General features: G+C 35.4%; 1 protein-coding gene across 19 annotated transcripts in view; it reads left to right on the top strand.

The window, feature by feature from the left end:
- Nucleotides 1-16,850, top strand: part of MAST4 (microtubule associated serine/threonine kinase family member 4) — an 880,607-nt gene that overhangs the window by 595,341 nt on the left and 268,416 nt on the right. For 2 of the 19 annotated variants that reach the window (XM_074200323.1, XM_074200318.1), the window contains exon 1: nt 7,019-16,301. The exons of the other annotated variants lie outside the window; for them this stretch is intronic. In XM_074200323.1, coding sequence (XP_074056424.1) covers nt 16,255-16,301 — 47 coding nt within the window. In that variant the 5' untranslated portion in view covers nt 7,019-16,254. Of the gene's footprint in view, nt 1-7,018; nt 16,302-16,850 lie in introns of those variants that run through there. 19 annotated transcript variants of the gene reach the window in all.

Raw genomic sequence — 16,850 nt, 5'->3', positions numbered from 1 at the left:
GTTAGGAAACAGGTAATTTTTATTTATTGCTAACCTAAGACCCTAAAGTATTTGGATGATATTTAAAGATATTCAAGGAAAGCAATGAATTTAAGTCCTTTTTTCTGTAGTGTTAAATGTGGTTTCCTTCTTTTAAAACTCTTATTGTATTTCTCTTGAAAGACCTTCAAGGGTTTTGAAGAGTAATAAAAGAATCTCAAAGTTAACTTATTTTGAGGAAGATTCTAATAATTTTTCAGGAACTGTGCTCACTTTTGCTGAGTTGAGAAAATGAGTCTAAAAGCTATATAGTTTAAGAGTGAGAGACAGAAAGGTATGTTGGGAAGACCACTCTGATAAGAATCAGTACACCTGCATTCAATTTCTTTTAACTGACCCTGTGTTCATATGACACACACACATACACACACATGTGTGCATATATATATATACATGTATATGTCATTTCAGTTCTAAAATCTTTAGTTTCTTTGTCAGTGAAATAATTCATTGAAATTGAATTTAGGTATTATTTGACACTCTGGTCTAGTTATTTACTCTCACTGTTAGAGATTTATTCAGTGGTCCATGCTCATGAAAGTTGTTTTCTGAATTGGGGAAAAATTAGTTTGTTATAAAAAATTAAATATTAAATTAATTTTAAAAAGGACAAAGTTGATGAGAGGATGTCTAGAGGAGTCGGAGCTACTTTGATAAACTTCATCTTCCTAAAGTCTTTCTCATCTTTCAGGGAACTCCCAAGCTCTCACCCACTCTACCCTTCTCTCAGAATATGATTCTTTTTGTAATCATTCTTCACCAATGAGCAAAGTATTATACACATGAGTTTGATCACTGGTTTATATTTATAATCTCTAAAGCCTCATCAAGCTTAGATTCTATTACCTACCAGCCCTCTGGAAGTGTGGGAAAAATGTTTAAAAAAATAATTTTAAGTCCAAATTTTCATGAAAAGCCATCTTTGATCTTTTCATCCACTTCTCACTCTTCCCATCCCCTCCAAAAATCTTTAGCATTTTTAGTATTGTGATTTGAAATGAAGATTATTTATATTTTTAATATCTCTTGAACCTAAATTTCTCTTCATATTAGCTAATCTCTTCAGATAACCTATTTTGTGATAGCCTTGTTGGTACAAATTGACACATACCATTTGAAAGTAATCATAGGATCTTAAGTACACAGATTTAGAGCTGGAAGGAACCTCAGAGACCAGCCTCTTAACTTTAAAATGAGGAATTTTGAGACCCTGGAAAATTAAGTGACTTGTTGGAGATCTTAACTCTCTTTAACTTCGAAGGCAGTTCCCTTTTCACTGAATTGTGCTCATATTTTCTTAGCAATTCATTATAAATCAGTTTTTGAGACAGCTGGGTATTGCAGTGGATAGAGTACTAGACCTGAAAACAGAAAGACCTGAGTTCAAATTTAGCATCAGTTAACAGTTGTGTGACTTTAGGCAAGCCACTTTAACCTGCCTGTCCCAGTTTCTTCATCTGTACTATGATATTTATAACAATACTTACATCTCAGGGTTGTTGTGAAGATAAATGAGATATCTGTAAAGCTCTTTTTAAATAAACCTTAAAATGATAGCTACTATATTATATATAAATATTTGCTATTATTATGATTTGTGTTCATTTGTTTTATTCAAATCTGATTCTTTGTGGCCCCATTTAGAATTTTCTTAGCAAAGTTAGTTAACCATTTCCTTCTCCACTCATTTTACAGATCAGAAACTGAGTCAAGCAAGGTAAAAGTGTCTGAGACTAGATTTGAACTTAGGAAATTGAGCCTTCCTGATACCAGCTTGGCACACTATCCACTGTATCACCTGGGTTACCTTATTTGTATGACTACTATCATATTATTATATTAACAAGAAAAATATTTGATCATCATTTTACTATTTGTGTCATTATCTCTTCTCCATTCTTCAAGTATTTAAAAATAAGGGGTAGAAGTCAAGAGCAAAGAGAAAAATGAGCACCAAAAAAAAAAAGAAAAAAAATCTTCAGAATCACTTGGCAAATGTTAATTAATGCATCTTCAAAGGCATATAAAGCCTGGAATTTCACACCTTGTGGCAGAGCCAACAAGTTTTCATTTCCTTGAGTTAAATTTCCATTTCTACACAAGACTAAGTAAAAAAAAAATCACAACAAGCCAATAGCAACTGAAATCATTGCCCTTAGTGGTTATCTGTGCTCTTAAGAGATCCAGGAAAACACTTGAAAATAAAATAAAATAAAATAAATTATTGAACCTATATAGCCTATACCAAAAGGAAATATGTTCCCTTATTTGCCTGAAGTGCCACAATCCCAGTCTTTCTATTTGTCTAATTTTTATGAGCCAGAAATTTCCATTGACTGATAATCCTAACAGAACATCCTCACATTGACTTATGTTTTGTTTCATTTTTTTAAAGAAATCCAAGCTGCTTTATGTAAAATAAATACCATCAGAATGTGTCTATATAAAGATCATAAGATGTGATTGATTGAAAAAATATGGTATTAGTTATCTATCATTTTCTCTTTATTTTTAACTAAGGCAGATAAGGTATAATTTCCTTTTTTTCAGGAAAGGAGGTAGAGGATCTCATTTAGTATCACAATAGGGCCTTTCCTAGAAGAACAATTTTCATTTTCTGTATTTTTTCAGGATGTCACTAAGCACTGGTTTTTATGTATTTTCATAATTATAAACATAAATTGCTCCCAAATATCCCTAAACAGCCTTGTCTTCTCTCCTCCCCCATTATGGTTGCTGAGTGTTCTGTTAAATTCAGTTTCTGAAACATTAATCATTTGATATGACTAGTGTTTGGATAATTTGCAAAAACATTGATGTTTTCAGGAGATTTTGTTTACTAATTTTTAAAGGAGCTGTATATTTCTAGAAAATGGTTACTTATTACTTATTAGAATGTAGAAATAGCCTAAATATCCATGCTATTTTTCCCTGTCAATAATGGGAAATACCATGAGGATATGAAGAAAACACATAATCACTGTAAAACTCAGTTCAAGTCCTTTCAAATATTGCATCAAAGGGAAAAGGGATCCTGAAAGATGTAATTGACCTCTTGACACAGTGCTATTTTTAAGTGTGTTGTTTTTTCTTTGTTTATATGTAAAACCATTATTAGAAGGGATGGAGGCAGGGTAGGTAGGTAGAGCAGTGGTCAGAGCACTGACCTTGAAGTCAGGAGGACTTGAGTTCAAAATCTGACCTCAGACATTAGCAGTGTAACCCTGGCCAAGTCACATAATCTTAATTGCCTCCAAACTTCTCCCTCTCCTCCAAAATAAAGAAGATAGAGTAGCAATGGAATCCTAGATCTATAGCTAGAAAAGAGGTTGTCAAGGGGTCTTCAGTTTTTTGGTATCTTGAAACTATTTTTGCAGACTGGGAAAGCCAGTGAGCCACTTCTCACAACAGTGATTTTTAAAACATAAAGTGTACATAATTTTTTCTTTTTTTCAGAAATTCGCTTTCTATCTTTATTTAAAAATTTTTTAATATTGATAAAATAGTAATTTTTAAAAGTAAATATAACCTGCTCCCCCTTCACAAAGAAAGAGGAGCTCAAGAAAAATAAAGTGAGAAAAAGTGTGTTTCATTCTGTATTCAGATACTATCATCTCTGTCTTTGGGATGGATACCATTTTTTATCATAGATCCATCAGAAAAATTGCTTCAACATTTCCCCCTATAGTTGCTATTTCTAATTGTATTTCCCTTCATGCTATTCTCCCCCACCCCCATTTATTCTGTTCTCTCTCTCTCTCTCTCTCTCTCTCTCTCTCTCTCTCTCTCTCTCTCCCCCTCCCTCCCTCCCTCCCTCTCTCCTTCTCTCTCCCTCGACACTGTCCTTCTTCAAACTTGGGTTGTATCTGACTACCCTCTCCCAGGATTTTCATTCTCTTGTCTCACCTACACCCCTCCCCCCGTCCTCTTTCTCCCATCTCTTTCTATTCCCATTTTCCTTTATGGTAAGATAGATTTCTATACCCAATGGAATGTGTATTTTATTCCCTCTCTGAGCCACTTCTGATAGAGTAAGGGTCACTCATCCCCCCCACCTTCCACCCTTCCACTCCACTGAAAACCTTTTTCTTGCTTCTTTTATGTGAAATAACTTATCCCATTCTACCTCTCCCTTTCTCTCCAATTAATTCCATCTTCTTAAAATACCTTTAAATTTAGCTCCCTCCTGTGCCTTCTCTATAAATACTCCTTCTAACTGCTCTAATAAATGAGAAGATTCGTATGAGTTATCAGTAGCTTATTCCCATGCAGGAATACAAGTAGTTTAAAATCGTTAAATCCCTCATAATTAGTCTTTCCCATTTACCCTCTCTATGCTTCACCAGAGTCCTATACTTGAAGATTATGTGTTTTGTTCAGCTCTGGTCATTTCATCAGGAAAGTTTCAAAGTCCCCAGTTTCATTGAATATTCATTTTTTCCCCTGAAAGAAGATGAGGGGCACAGAAGCCACACAGTTACCCTAGTAGTGGGGATTTTTCTGTTTTTGGTCATTTAGAAAATAAAGAAAATGACTCTATTCTAGAGCCATTTTCTTGTTCTAGAATGATTTACAATTTGATAAAGAACAAAGAACAAGGAAAGTTATCCTATGCTTTCTTTTTAATGCAACATCCCACCTAAGATTACTATTAACTTGAACCACACTAGCGTTGTTTGTCCCTAGTTCTGTTGTAAAGCTAAATCTAGTAGGTTGCAGGGTCATTGCAGGAGACAGAATGCTTTTTTTGGTTGAAAAAGTCCCAAAATGACCTAATGCTACTGTGAAGGTCTTCCCAATAGTAGTAATTCTCAATCATTGGATATAATGGTCATCATAAAAAAGGGAAGAGTGTTCACATGTATAAAAATATAGTAACTTTTTTGGCAAAGAATTGAAAATTGAGGGGATATCCATCAATTGGGGAATGGCTGAACAAATTGTTATGAGTCTAATGGAATACTATTCTTCCATGAGAAGGCAGATTTCAAAAAAAATCTGAAAAGATTTACTTGAATCGATGCTGAATTAAGTGAACAGAACTAGGAGAACACTGAGCACAGTAATAGCAACATTTTGCAATGAACAACTATGATTGACATAGTTCTTCTCAGCAATACAGTGATAGAAGAAAATTCCAAAAGACTTGTGATAGAAAATGCCATCCACATCTAGAGAAAGATCATTGGAGTCTGAATCCAGATCCAGTTTTTACTTTTTTTCTTTTTTGTTAGTTTTAGCTTTTATTCTGATGTTTCATTCACAATATGACAAATTTGGAAATATCTTAACATGAGTGTACACATATCTGTATCTTGGGGAATTGGAGAGAAAGAAAGGAGAGAAAAATTTGGAATTCAAAATCTTACAAAAATGGAGGTTAAAAATTATCTTTAGTGGGTGGCTAGGTGGTACAGTGGATAGAGCACCAGTCTTGGAGTCAGGAGTCCCTGAGTTCAAATCTGGCCTCAGACAATAATTACCTAGCTGTGTGGCCTTGGGCAAATCACTCAACCCTATTGCCTTGCAAAAAAACCTAAAAAAATTATCTCTACATGAAATTGGAAAAAATAAAATACTCTTAAGTGCAGAAAAGTGAATTTAAATTTGTTGTGGAGCCATGTGTTAAAAATTTGGCAGTACACACCTGGCTAGGGGTTACTCTATATATCCAACCCAACCAACCCTCCCTAATCCACCCTCAAAAAAAATCCAAAAGAAATTTCAATGTGTCAGAGCATCATAGTAGACTTTGACAAGACTTGAATATCATCTTGTGTTAACTTTTTAATTTTATAGAGACTTATTGGAGGACCAAATCAGGCAAAATAACTCATCCAAGTTTGTAAAGGAAAGCCCACCCAGTTTTTCCTGAAATTGGTACCAAAGCAAGGACTACCAGGTATAGTCAAACTGAGCAAAGGTTCTGACTCTTGCACTGTTAGAGCTAAAAGGAACCTAAAAGATGGCCTTGCCTTTTTCCAAAGGAGGATTTACTTGGAGAGAAGAATTGATTGATCAGGAATTGATTGATTGATCAGGAATCAGCCAAGTCATTGAAATGTAGACATTGCACCACCATTACCACCCAACCTTCCAGAGCAGCAGCCTCTGGTTTCCTAGTTTAATCTGAACACCTGGTATGTTGTTATTGTGAGGAAGAAATCTCCATCTGATTATATCTCTCTTCCCCCCCCAACTCCATGGGTTCCTACAAGGGTCTGCTACATCTTTAGCAGGAGTGGCTGGCAAAGATATGAGAAAACTAGTATCTCCAAGATGGAAGGAAACAGAAGGCAGGAATTTTCTGTAGGAGTTGGAGGGCTTCTCTCTCTTTTATTTTACCTGGGATGAAATATATCACCTCCACCTTTTGTCACTTCTCAAGCAGATCATGCTGAGAAGCAGACAAGATCTGTAACCCTTTCCTTAAGGTTTCCCTCCAAGATTATCCTAGCCACTGTCCTTTGTGGGGCCCTTCACTGCCCCTCCTGTACTCAAGTGACCGATTCTATTTTGAATACAGTCTCTAGTCCTCCTTGTCCCACTTCTTAGTCACCCTCCCATACACACACATTTTGGGGCTTTGCACATTCTGGGAAGGAAATAAGAGACCAGAAAAAATAATAAAGAAAGTCCCTGGATTGCGGAAACAGAAGCATCTTCAAGAATCTATGCCCCCTCCACCTGCAGGGGATTATATTTTTTCACTTATTTAACTTTCATTTTTGTAAGATTTTGAATTCCAAATTTTTCTCTCCCTTTTTTCCCCTCTCAGTCCCCCAAGATATAGATTATATGTGCACAATCATTTTTTTTTGTTCGTTCTTTGCTCTCTCTCCCTTGACTCTTTTCTGTTCCTCTGTCTGTGGGCAGATTAGTGTGTGTATGTGATAAGCCACCCTCTTCCCCCTTCACAAACATATATATATATATATATATATATATATATATATATATATATATATATATACACACACACATATACATTTACATGTACATATATACATGACCACATACTTCTGTTCATGACACTAGTCTCTCAGCTGTTTCCTTTCCAAGACCTCCTCAAGGAGCATATTGTGTTTGATGGAGAGGCCATTGTTGTCAGCCCTGAAGGAAACCTCTATGGACCAGTTCTCTCAATCTTGGGCTCTGCTCTCTTATCCTACTGAGCCAAGGGACCCCAGGAGACAGTCATGGTTGGTTCCCTACTAGATCCTGCACCCATATCTTCCTTGGACTTTGACATTTTAAGCAGGGTCCCTCCTTCCATCAATTTGTATGGGAAGAGTCCTCATTTCTCAGAGATATTGGCTTCCTTTGAGTGTTTTGCAGTATGGTAATTGGTAGAGAGTGATGTTACCTACCTCTCTTCCTGCTTCTAGGCCTATGCTTTGGAATCTTTGAGCCCAGCAATTAGTTGAATTAAGAGTGTAGGAGTAAAATAATTCCCCATTCACCAAAGGTTAACTAACTAGGGACATATGTAGAATCTTAGCTATGATGTATTTTTCTGAGTCTTTCTACTTCTAGAATGGGAAAGGAAGTCGGTGATCATGGAAGATACTTATCAAAATATTTAAAAAGCAAAAGGTTAAGAATCCTTGAGGGATACTTACCAAATTGTTTGGCAAGTGCTAGAAGAGTAGCTTTAGGTCATTTTTCTCAAGTGCAAAGTCAAAAAAAATCTCATCAATGTGCTTGTGATTTTAATTTACTTGGGATTCTACATATGATATGCTAACCCATATTTCATAGAGAAAAGAAGATCTTAATGAAACCTTATTAATATAACAGCATAAATTTCTATACTCATGTATATATTCTTGAGCAAACCTCTTAAATCATTTACATTCCTCAGGGTAAGGAAGGATAAAATTATTACAAAATTTTAGGAAGAATAACCATGTCCTTATAATAATGATGATAATAAGAGGTATAGATTTTATATAGAGTTTCAGGGTTTACATAATGCTTTATGATAATCTCATTTTAGCCTTACAACAATCCTGGGAAGCAAAAGTTATCATCATTTTATAGATACAAGTTGTGACTTGGACAAGGTCACATAGTTGGTCAGACTCTAAGACTAGATTTGACTCAAATTTTCTTGTGATACCTAGCTGCCTGATGGAAATCAAAAGAAAGGGGAAAATAATTTGATTCCAGATGTTGTGGAAAGCACTGCAGCATTTAAATTTTTTTTTCACTGGATGGATACATAATTCTGTTCTAGGCTCCTCAGGTCAGAATTTTGCCTCTAATTTAATTATCATGATACTTCCAGTCTTACATTTCTAACCACCTATTCGATATCTTGAAATAAATGCCCTGTAGAGTCATTGGGAGAAAACCAGCATCATTAGCTCTACCCTGGTGAGATCTTATAATTCCCAGAGACTGAATGCATCTTCTTGTTAATATATTAAATGACATTTTCTTTCTGAGCCTTCTCTTTGATTTTCTTCATAATTTTGAGAAAGGCTAATGGTTTGTTATTTATTTTGAATTTTACTACTTTATTGAGGATAGTAATTATCTTAATGAATTTTTATCTTAATTGTCTAGTGTTCCCTACCTCTGATGCATCAGCTATAGAAATAATAAGTTCCTTCCTTCCCTACCCTGTCTCTCCTTCATACAGTCCTTATTGATCACAGATTCTGAGATCAGAGAATCTCTCCATTTTTATGTGACCCTTAAACAAGAAGAACCTCTTGAAGAAAAATAGTTTTCTCTTGCTTTTTTTCAAAATGAAAATACTGGATCATTAACTAGTCTTTTCAAGCCATTCAAATTTGTTCAGCTTGTTTAAATATCTTTCATTTGATATGTTTACTTTTCACATATTTTCCTCAATTTTAGTTTTCTTGAAAAAGGAATGCTCATATTGCTTCATTTTATTTAAATTTTCAGAGTGGGAATTTTTGGGTTCTTTTGGGAAGCATTTTTGTTTTTTCCTTTTTCCCTGTAATTGATAAGTAATCATGAATGATTGACTTTAGTTCCTCACATGTCTTAGTTTTTTGCAATATTTCTCTTTAATATATATACTCTGGATTCTGGCAACCACATTTCTTGGTAACTTCAACATAAGATTCTCTTCTGATGAGATCCTATGGATGCTAGCCATCTGCAAGTTGCATTCTAATTTCATTTCTTCCAGATAACTTTCTTATATTATTTCTTGAAATATGGTAACCAAGTTCCTGATTTCTGAGAAAGTCAGTGATTCTTAGGTTTTTTTAAGATCAGTTTTTGCAGGTCTTAAAATAATTATATCAAGTTCAAATTTTTTTCATTCTTCATTCTGCTTGATTCTAGTTGATGTAATGAACTATTTTTGTTAGTTTACTGAACTTTTGACTTATGACTCATTTACAACTTTACTAAAGCATGATTTCCAACTAACTGTATAATAGCTAACAAATTCTTTTTTCCCCCTCATCCTCATTTAGATAGGAATCTCAGAGCAATGGATGTTTGCACAGGGATATTTGGGCATGATTTCTTTGTCCCTGCATTGTTCAGGTATCATACTTTTAGATAATATCCAGTAGAGAGCTCTATTTGTTCAACTCTTTAGAACTACTATCTCTGTCTAATTGAATAGACTCATAAATAAGTAGGAAAGTTCTTTTTCAGTTGATTTATTCAGAGCAGTATCAGATGGGAAAATTTATTGCTTTGTATGCCTGTACCTCATTTTCCCTAAAGGGAGTTAAACTCTTTGTCCACAATGTTATATGACTGTGGAAGAAAGTATTAAAGCCATAACAACAATAGCAAAAACGACAGTCTAATTTCTTTATTCATTATATGTTTTTATTTCTGAGTAAATGAAATGTGCTTTCCAACTTCTATCTGCAAGCTATGACCATGGAAATCATTTTTAGAATTATTCTCTTTTATCTTATAAATTCAGTACCCTGTAATTTGTATCACACAAAGTTATATCCTTTTTTTCAGGAGACTTAAGGTCCCCCCAGGACAGAAAAGAGTAAATATTACAAGATCTTTGATTTCATGAAGTTTTTTAGTATTTTTAAGGTCTTGTATTCTGCTTGTTAAATTTCATTGTCTTCCTCCATTGTATTTATAATTTTTCCCTTTTCCTCTTCAGCCTAATTTCCTTTTCTAAGATGGATCATATTTTACTTGTATTAAATATTACCTTTTTCTCTAACTTCCTTGCCTATGCTTAATTTCTCTTTTATTTAGTCTTGATTGTTGGCACAGAGTAGTTTGCTATCAAGTCACCATTCTCCTTATGTTGACCATAACAGCTACTTGCTCAGAACCTTCTAAATGGATTTCTTCCACAAATACTTTCAGCATTTGTTAAGCATTCCCTCTACGCAAAGTGCCCTGATAGAAATTTTGGATAAGAAGACAAAAATGAAATTCTGTGTTCAGTGAGTTACCAAGGCTACCAAGAGTGATGCCCATGAATTTAGAAAAACAAAGTTGAAATATTTGAGGGAAGTTTTCCAGTAATGCTTGTAGGTGATGAAGGGATCAGGGGAAGATTTCAAGAAGGAAATGGCATTTGAGCTGAACTTCAAAGGATCAGTCAAAAAATAAACATTTATGGGGCAGCTAGATGGCACAGTGGATAGAGCACCGGTCCTGGAGTCAGGAGTACCTGAGTTCAAATCCAGCTTCAGACACTTAATAATTGCCTAGCTGTGTGGCCTTGGGCAAGCCACTTAACTCCATTGCCTTACAAAAACCTAAAAACAAAACAACAACAACAAAAAAAAAACATTAAGTCCCTACTCAGTAGACATACTAAGCACCTACTAGTTTTCTGGGGACAGTGCTAAGGACTAAAAGAGACAAAATATAACCCTGCCCTAAAGGAACTCACAGTCTAATGTGGATGGAGAATGGGGTGGAAGAAAGTCAACAAGCAAACAAACGTGTACAATCATATACTGGATAAAAATCTAGAGTAAAAGTTATTGTGAGTTGGTATCAAGGAAGAACTGAAGTGACTTTTGTCAGCAACAGCTGACAATCTAGTTTGTTCCTAACATACAATGTAAAGAGGAGAGTATTTTAACATACAACTGATAAATGGTAACTAGTCTGTACAAAATTTTAACCACTGGACTGAAAAATTTGTACTCTCTCTTAAAGTCAAGGGGAGACTGTGAAAAGTTGTTGTTATTGTTTTGTTTTTGAAGACAAATGACATGGTCACCATCTGTCTTAGAAAGATTATTTTTACAACCCTGTAGAAGGTGCATTAGTGAGGGACTGACTAAGGTTGAATGATCAATTAGGAGTTTTTATGATAATCTGGGTGAATGGTGGTAGGGGGGCTATTCTAAGAAGGTGGCTTTCAAAGGGGGAAAGAGAGCATAAAACTCAAAAGTTTTTCTTTGATGTTTTATAAAGTTGACCTGGCAGCTTTAGGGATGGATATGGTGAATATGGGAAGTCACTAAGTGAAGCAGAGTATAGAATCAGTGATTCCTTTGAGTTTGGGAACCCAAATTAGTGATGCAGTTTCTCTTCAACAAAGAATTTACTTCAATAAAAATTGGAAAAGGGGGAGGATTTGATTGAAGGGAGGGGAAGGTGTTGTTTCTCTTTGAACTCCTGAGATAAGGTGCCATGAATTCCTGGGAGAGATATTTAGCAAGAAATTGACAGCATGGGACTGAAATTTAGAAGATATTAGAGTTGAATACATAGATTTGAGAGTTATCTGCATAGAGAGAATAATTGAACCCATGGGAGAAGGAGAGAGCACAAAAGAGAAAAAGAAGAGAACCTAGGAGGAAGGAAGAGGAGTCATAGGGGACTCACACATAAGAAATGGATAGTAACCTTACAAAAAAGCTCTTGAGAAAAAGCAATAATTATTTCCATATTAGGCTAAATAAGCATTAGAGAGATAGAATTAGTATAATATAGTCAGAATTCTCAAGAAAATTATAGTTGAGGAGATAAGACCAACACAGAGAAATGACAAACACATCAAGGCTACTTCACTAAGTCCTGTATTGTGTGACAGAAGCTGTAAAATGATAGGAATTCAGAGACTGAAGAAGTAAAGGACAACTTCTTAGAAGAAGCAGGTTTTGAGTTGGGCTTTGAAACATGAGGAGACTTTGGTTTGAGATTAAGACACAGTGTATACTATAACACTGAGGAGCTTTTGGTCTTCAGGAAATTTCTTGAACAAATTTATTTAGACAGGTGTAAAATGAGAATAAGATTTACTCAGAAAAAGGATGATAACTTCCTTTATTTCTATTCCTCCCCTCCTCCCTAGAATTACTAAAGAGTTAGATTACACAGAGTAATGTCATAAATTTGGCATTTAGAGATTTCAGGAAAACATCTGATAAATTCTTTCATGTTAACCTTTTTTGATACTAAAGAGGAATATGAGCTGAATGATCATATAATTTAGTGGGTTTTATAACAATCCCGACTGTCTGAGGAATATTTATTATTGAGTTGGTGTCAACCTTGAGGCAAGTCTCTCATGACTTGCTCCAGTCTTGCCCTTAACTTTTTGGAAGTGACTAGAAGAAAGAAAAATATATATATTTTTTAAAATTTGCAGATGACATAGTTTTTGAACATAATGGATAAAATGGTTTATGAACCAGTTAAGCACTTATTAAGTATACTTTTGTCACATTCCATATTTCTCATTGAGGATTTAAATTAAAAAAGATGAAATGGTCTTTACTGAAGAGTTTACATTCTAATGAAAGAAGGCAATAAGAATGGATAAAAGAATATGTAGAAGAAGTATAGAGAATGAATGCTAAGTAGTTAAATTAGAATGTAATTTGGGAAGGAGAACCCTAGAAATTCTTTATATAAAGTGGCATTGAGGGGAGGGATTCTATGAGATGAAGACAAGGAGGGAATTCATTCCATCTATAGTTTATTCTTGTAAAGTCATGGAGCTGAAAGATGGAATAATGTTTATGAAGAATGGAGAGAAGGCCCCTTGGACCGAATTGTGGAGTGAAGTGAGGAATGTCATCTATAATGAGATCACAGCAATTTTACTATAATGTGCTTTTTCAACTATGTCTCATGCTGCTTCTTCCAATGCATTCTATCCTTTGTTTAAACTTTAGTATTAGCTATGCTTTACATGCTTCTGCATCTCTTTCCCTTTTCATTATTTTTCTCATCCTTGGAATATTCCCATCCCCACCCTCTACTCTCAAAATATATCCATTGTGAACCTACCTTTTCTATGTGAAAAGTTCCTCTGATTATCTCAGCCGGTAATAATCTATCCTTCCTCTGGTCATATTGAGGCTGGGAGCTGGGAGATATTAATAATCCATTCAGTTCAAGTCACTCATTTTATAGATGAGGGAACTTAATCCTAGAAAGGTAACTTGATCTTTTAAGCATTTTGTACTTCTAGAAGCTTATATTTTAAATATTTTTAAATGTTTTACTTTGATGAGCCTCTTATCACCTTAATTAGATTTCAAATTCCATTATGGAGAGAGAGAGTAGATCATATTTATTATCCATATCTCCTCCAGATCCCAAACTGGCTCCTTAATGTTTGTTGAATGAGTGAATTATCATGACATGTGAAATTATTGAAGAAACTGGAACTCGTGCTTGGTTGATTGAGAGAAGTCTTAGAGAATGGTCTAACAGAAGAAAAATGTTATAACTGTGTGCAAAATTTGATGGGTTATCCTAAAGACAGAAGCTTCTATATTTTTGCTACAATTTCTGAGAGAAGAATTACAATCATGAGTAGAATTTACATGAAGTTTGGAAGAACTTTCTAACAAAACTTCAGTGTAGACTGTATGTGTCTATACATAGCATATGTATACTTTATTAGCAGCAGTTATATTTCATATTACTTTAAAAGATTTATGATTTATGATTATGTATATGGGTAGCCTGGTATGCAGGGGAGATAATGTCAACTCTGTTACTTAGAAGAGGATTTCATTAGTTGTTTTAACTCCTCCAAAGCAAAACAAACAAAAGAAACATTTGATAGCCAGTGATCTTGTGACAAAACATTTAACACTTAGCTAGGATGGGGTAAGGATCAGATGATAACAGGGCGCACAATTCACTGTCAGACCTGAACCTGTAGCCTTGGTGATTTGATGTATATTGTACCTTCTTGAATTTATATGCATTTGACACAGTCTTCTAGAATCAAGGATTATCTTCATATAATTATCAAAAGAATTTTGGAAGAGGAGCTTCAATTAGAGATTAGACTGATATAGCATGTTATATGGTTTTTCAGCAACACATCTGACATAGGAAAATTTCTCCCAACAATTAAAATTATCTGAATGTGGAATGACAGATTGCTTCATGAGATGGTAATTTCCCAGCACTAGTTGTTCAGAGGATATCTTTAAACAAGACTGAAGTGTTAACACTTGCTGGGTACATTGACTGCTTCCATCAAAATGTTTGTATATGTGACATGGCCCCTTGTGTTTGGGATCCAATTATTCTTTACCTTCTTCCTTTCAAAGTATAATTGAAATCCTATCTCCATTGAAGTTCTTTAATGTTCCTACTTCCCCCCACTCTCAGGTTTTAGCATTCTCTCTTTTAAAATTACTTTGTATTTCTATATTTTTTGTATTTATTAACTTGATTCTTAATTGCATTTTTTCAATAAAAGGTGAGCTCCTTGGAAAAAAAAGAACTGGTTTGTTTTTGTCTTTGTACCTCGAACAATTTCAGTATTTGAGTTGAGTGGAGGTGAACTGGACTGGGAGGAGAAGGACCCTTTTTTCAGGTAGAGTTTAGAGTAGATAATCTTTGTCATCTCTCCCGGTTTTGAAACCATGTAATTCGGTGATCCACAAGTTCCCATCTGGATCTCTAAGATTAGTTGAACATGCTGTAGGATGAACTAATTTTGATGTGGTAAATACCATATTCTTCTCTGAATTCTTTGAAATTTATAGACTTCTTGACCTAAAGAATAAAATTAGTTGCAAGGCTTGTATGAAATAAACTAACCATTGTTGACAAGTTTTATTTTTGTCCTCTTGGGATTTCATTAACATAGGGAACTCCATGGTGGGAAAGCTCTGTCTACCAATTTAAATATTCATATGGTAGTCTTGGAGAGTTTTCTGGGGACACAGCAGCTAAGTGGTTGCCAAGATCACCTAACCAATGTGTCAGGGATGGATCTTGAACCCTTACTCTGACTCTGAGACTGGATTTTTATACACCATTCCATGCTGCCTGTAAACTTTATAACAAGTTTAAAAAATTGTATTAAGGGAAGTGAGTTAGATAAGTTTGCTTCTTATACAATTCATGAATGTTGGGGGGGGGGACTGGGTTCTTTGAATGTAGGCTGAAATGTGAGGTTTTTTTTTCACTTTTCCTTCCTTTCCCTCTGTGAAATATATGGCATTTAGATCTTGCAAATTGAGCTTTACTAATGAAGTTGAGAAGTTCAGCTTCTTTCTCCTGTTTTCAATTTTCATCTTTGACACCATATTAAAGGACTATTATTTTTTTTGCCTCTCTGCTTTCTCTCCTGCCTCCAGAATCTATGACTTCCCTCAAATTAATGCAGTTAGTTTATTCCTGTTTCCTATGGTTTCCAGTTATAGGAAGGAGCCTGATTATTTTCATTCAGTGCCTTTCTCCTATCTCTTTCCTGCAGAAAAATGAGTAATTCTGTTAACTCTACCAAGTAAAGGGAAAACTGGAACTTGAACAAGATGGTTAAATTCTCTTTGAAAGGATCACAGGCAAGTGGTTGACACTGACTGAAGGTAAACTCTTTGAGAAGTGACCACTGCTACGGCATTATTCAGATGATTGTTCTTGAAGCTGGCAGTCCGCAGGCGGTGAAGAGGACTTTTAATTCTCCGGAGGTGAAAAGTGTGCATGTTCCCGGAGCGACTTTTTTTTAAAAATTATTTATTTTTGAATCAGAAACAAAACGACTTAGCTCTGCAGAGCTAAAAGCTTCCTTCCCTTGCCAAAGTCGGTCCGGGGTGCGCTGCTGCTATCCTGCAGAAACCCAGCTGCATCTCTTGATGACAGCGAGAGGTGGAAGGACCCAAACTTGCTGTCTCCCCCCTCCCCCCAGAGATTGTTAGTCCATTCCTTTATAGTGGTTCATTTTGGCTCTCTGTCATCACCAGGATGCTGGCAGGGAATGTGTGTCATGGTTACAATAGAGTGTGGTGACATACAACAGCCATGGAAGCCCAGCGGGAAAGGCTACAAATTCCAGGGTTGACCTTGGAGTAAGTATTGTCTGTCTTTAATGTTTTAATGCTTTCTGCATGGCTAGCTTTCCTGCAGCCAATAGCTATTTAGCATTTGTTTGTACTGACAGTCTCGGAGCACTGCAGTGTGAGATGGAAGGAACGCGTCTTAAATGCATCCGCATTTGGTCTCTGCTAATGTGGGTGAGCCCAGACCCGGGATTTGGTGGTGCAGTTGTCAGAAAGCATCGTTGCATATTTAAAGTTCTGAAATCTCAGTTCTGGAAACATCTTAACAGCTCATTGTGAAAGAATCAGTCTCCAGGCCACGGTGTGCCTTGCTGCCTTTTCTCCCCCCTCTTACTGTTTGTTTATCCCAGTGCTGGCTTTTTTTTTTAAAGGCCTCTGTCTATATTGAATAAAGGGAAGCATTACAGGGGATTAGAGGGTAATAGAAATGTTATTTGTGATCATTCATTAGATGTGATCCATGTTTTATGTGCGTAACAGAATATTAATGAACTGTATTACATTTTGAATCATCTCTGCATAGTATCCAGTCACTGGATTCAGTGTGTTTACCTAGTT

This window comes from Macrotis lagotis, chromosome X, assembly GCF_037893015.1.
Source record: "Macrotis lagotis isolate mMagLag1 chromosome X, bilby.v1.9.chrom.fasta, whole genome shotgun sequence".
In the NCBI taxonomy this organism is placed as follows: Eukaryota; Metazoa; Chordata; class Mammalia; order Peramelemorphia; family Peramelidae; genus Macrotis; species Macrotis lagotis.
This window is presented reverse-complemented; position numbering and strand designations above follow the sequence as displayed.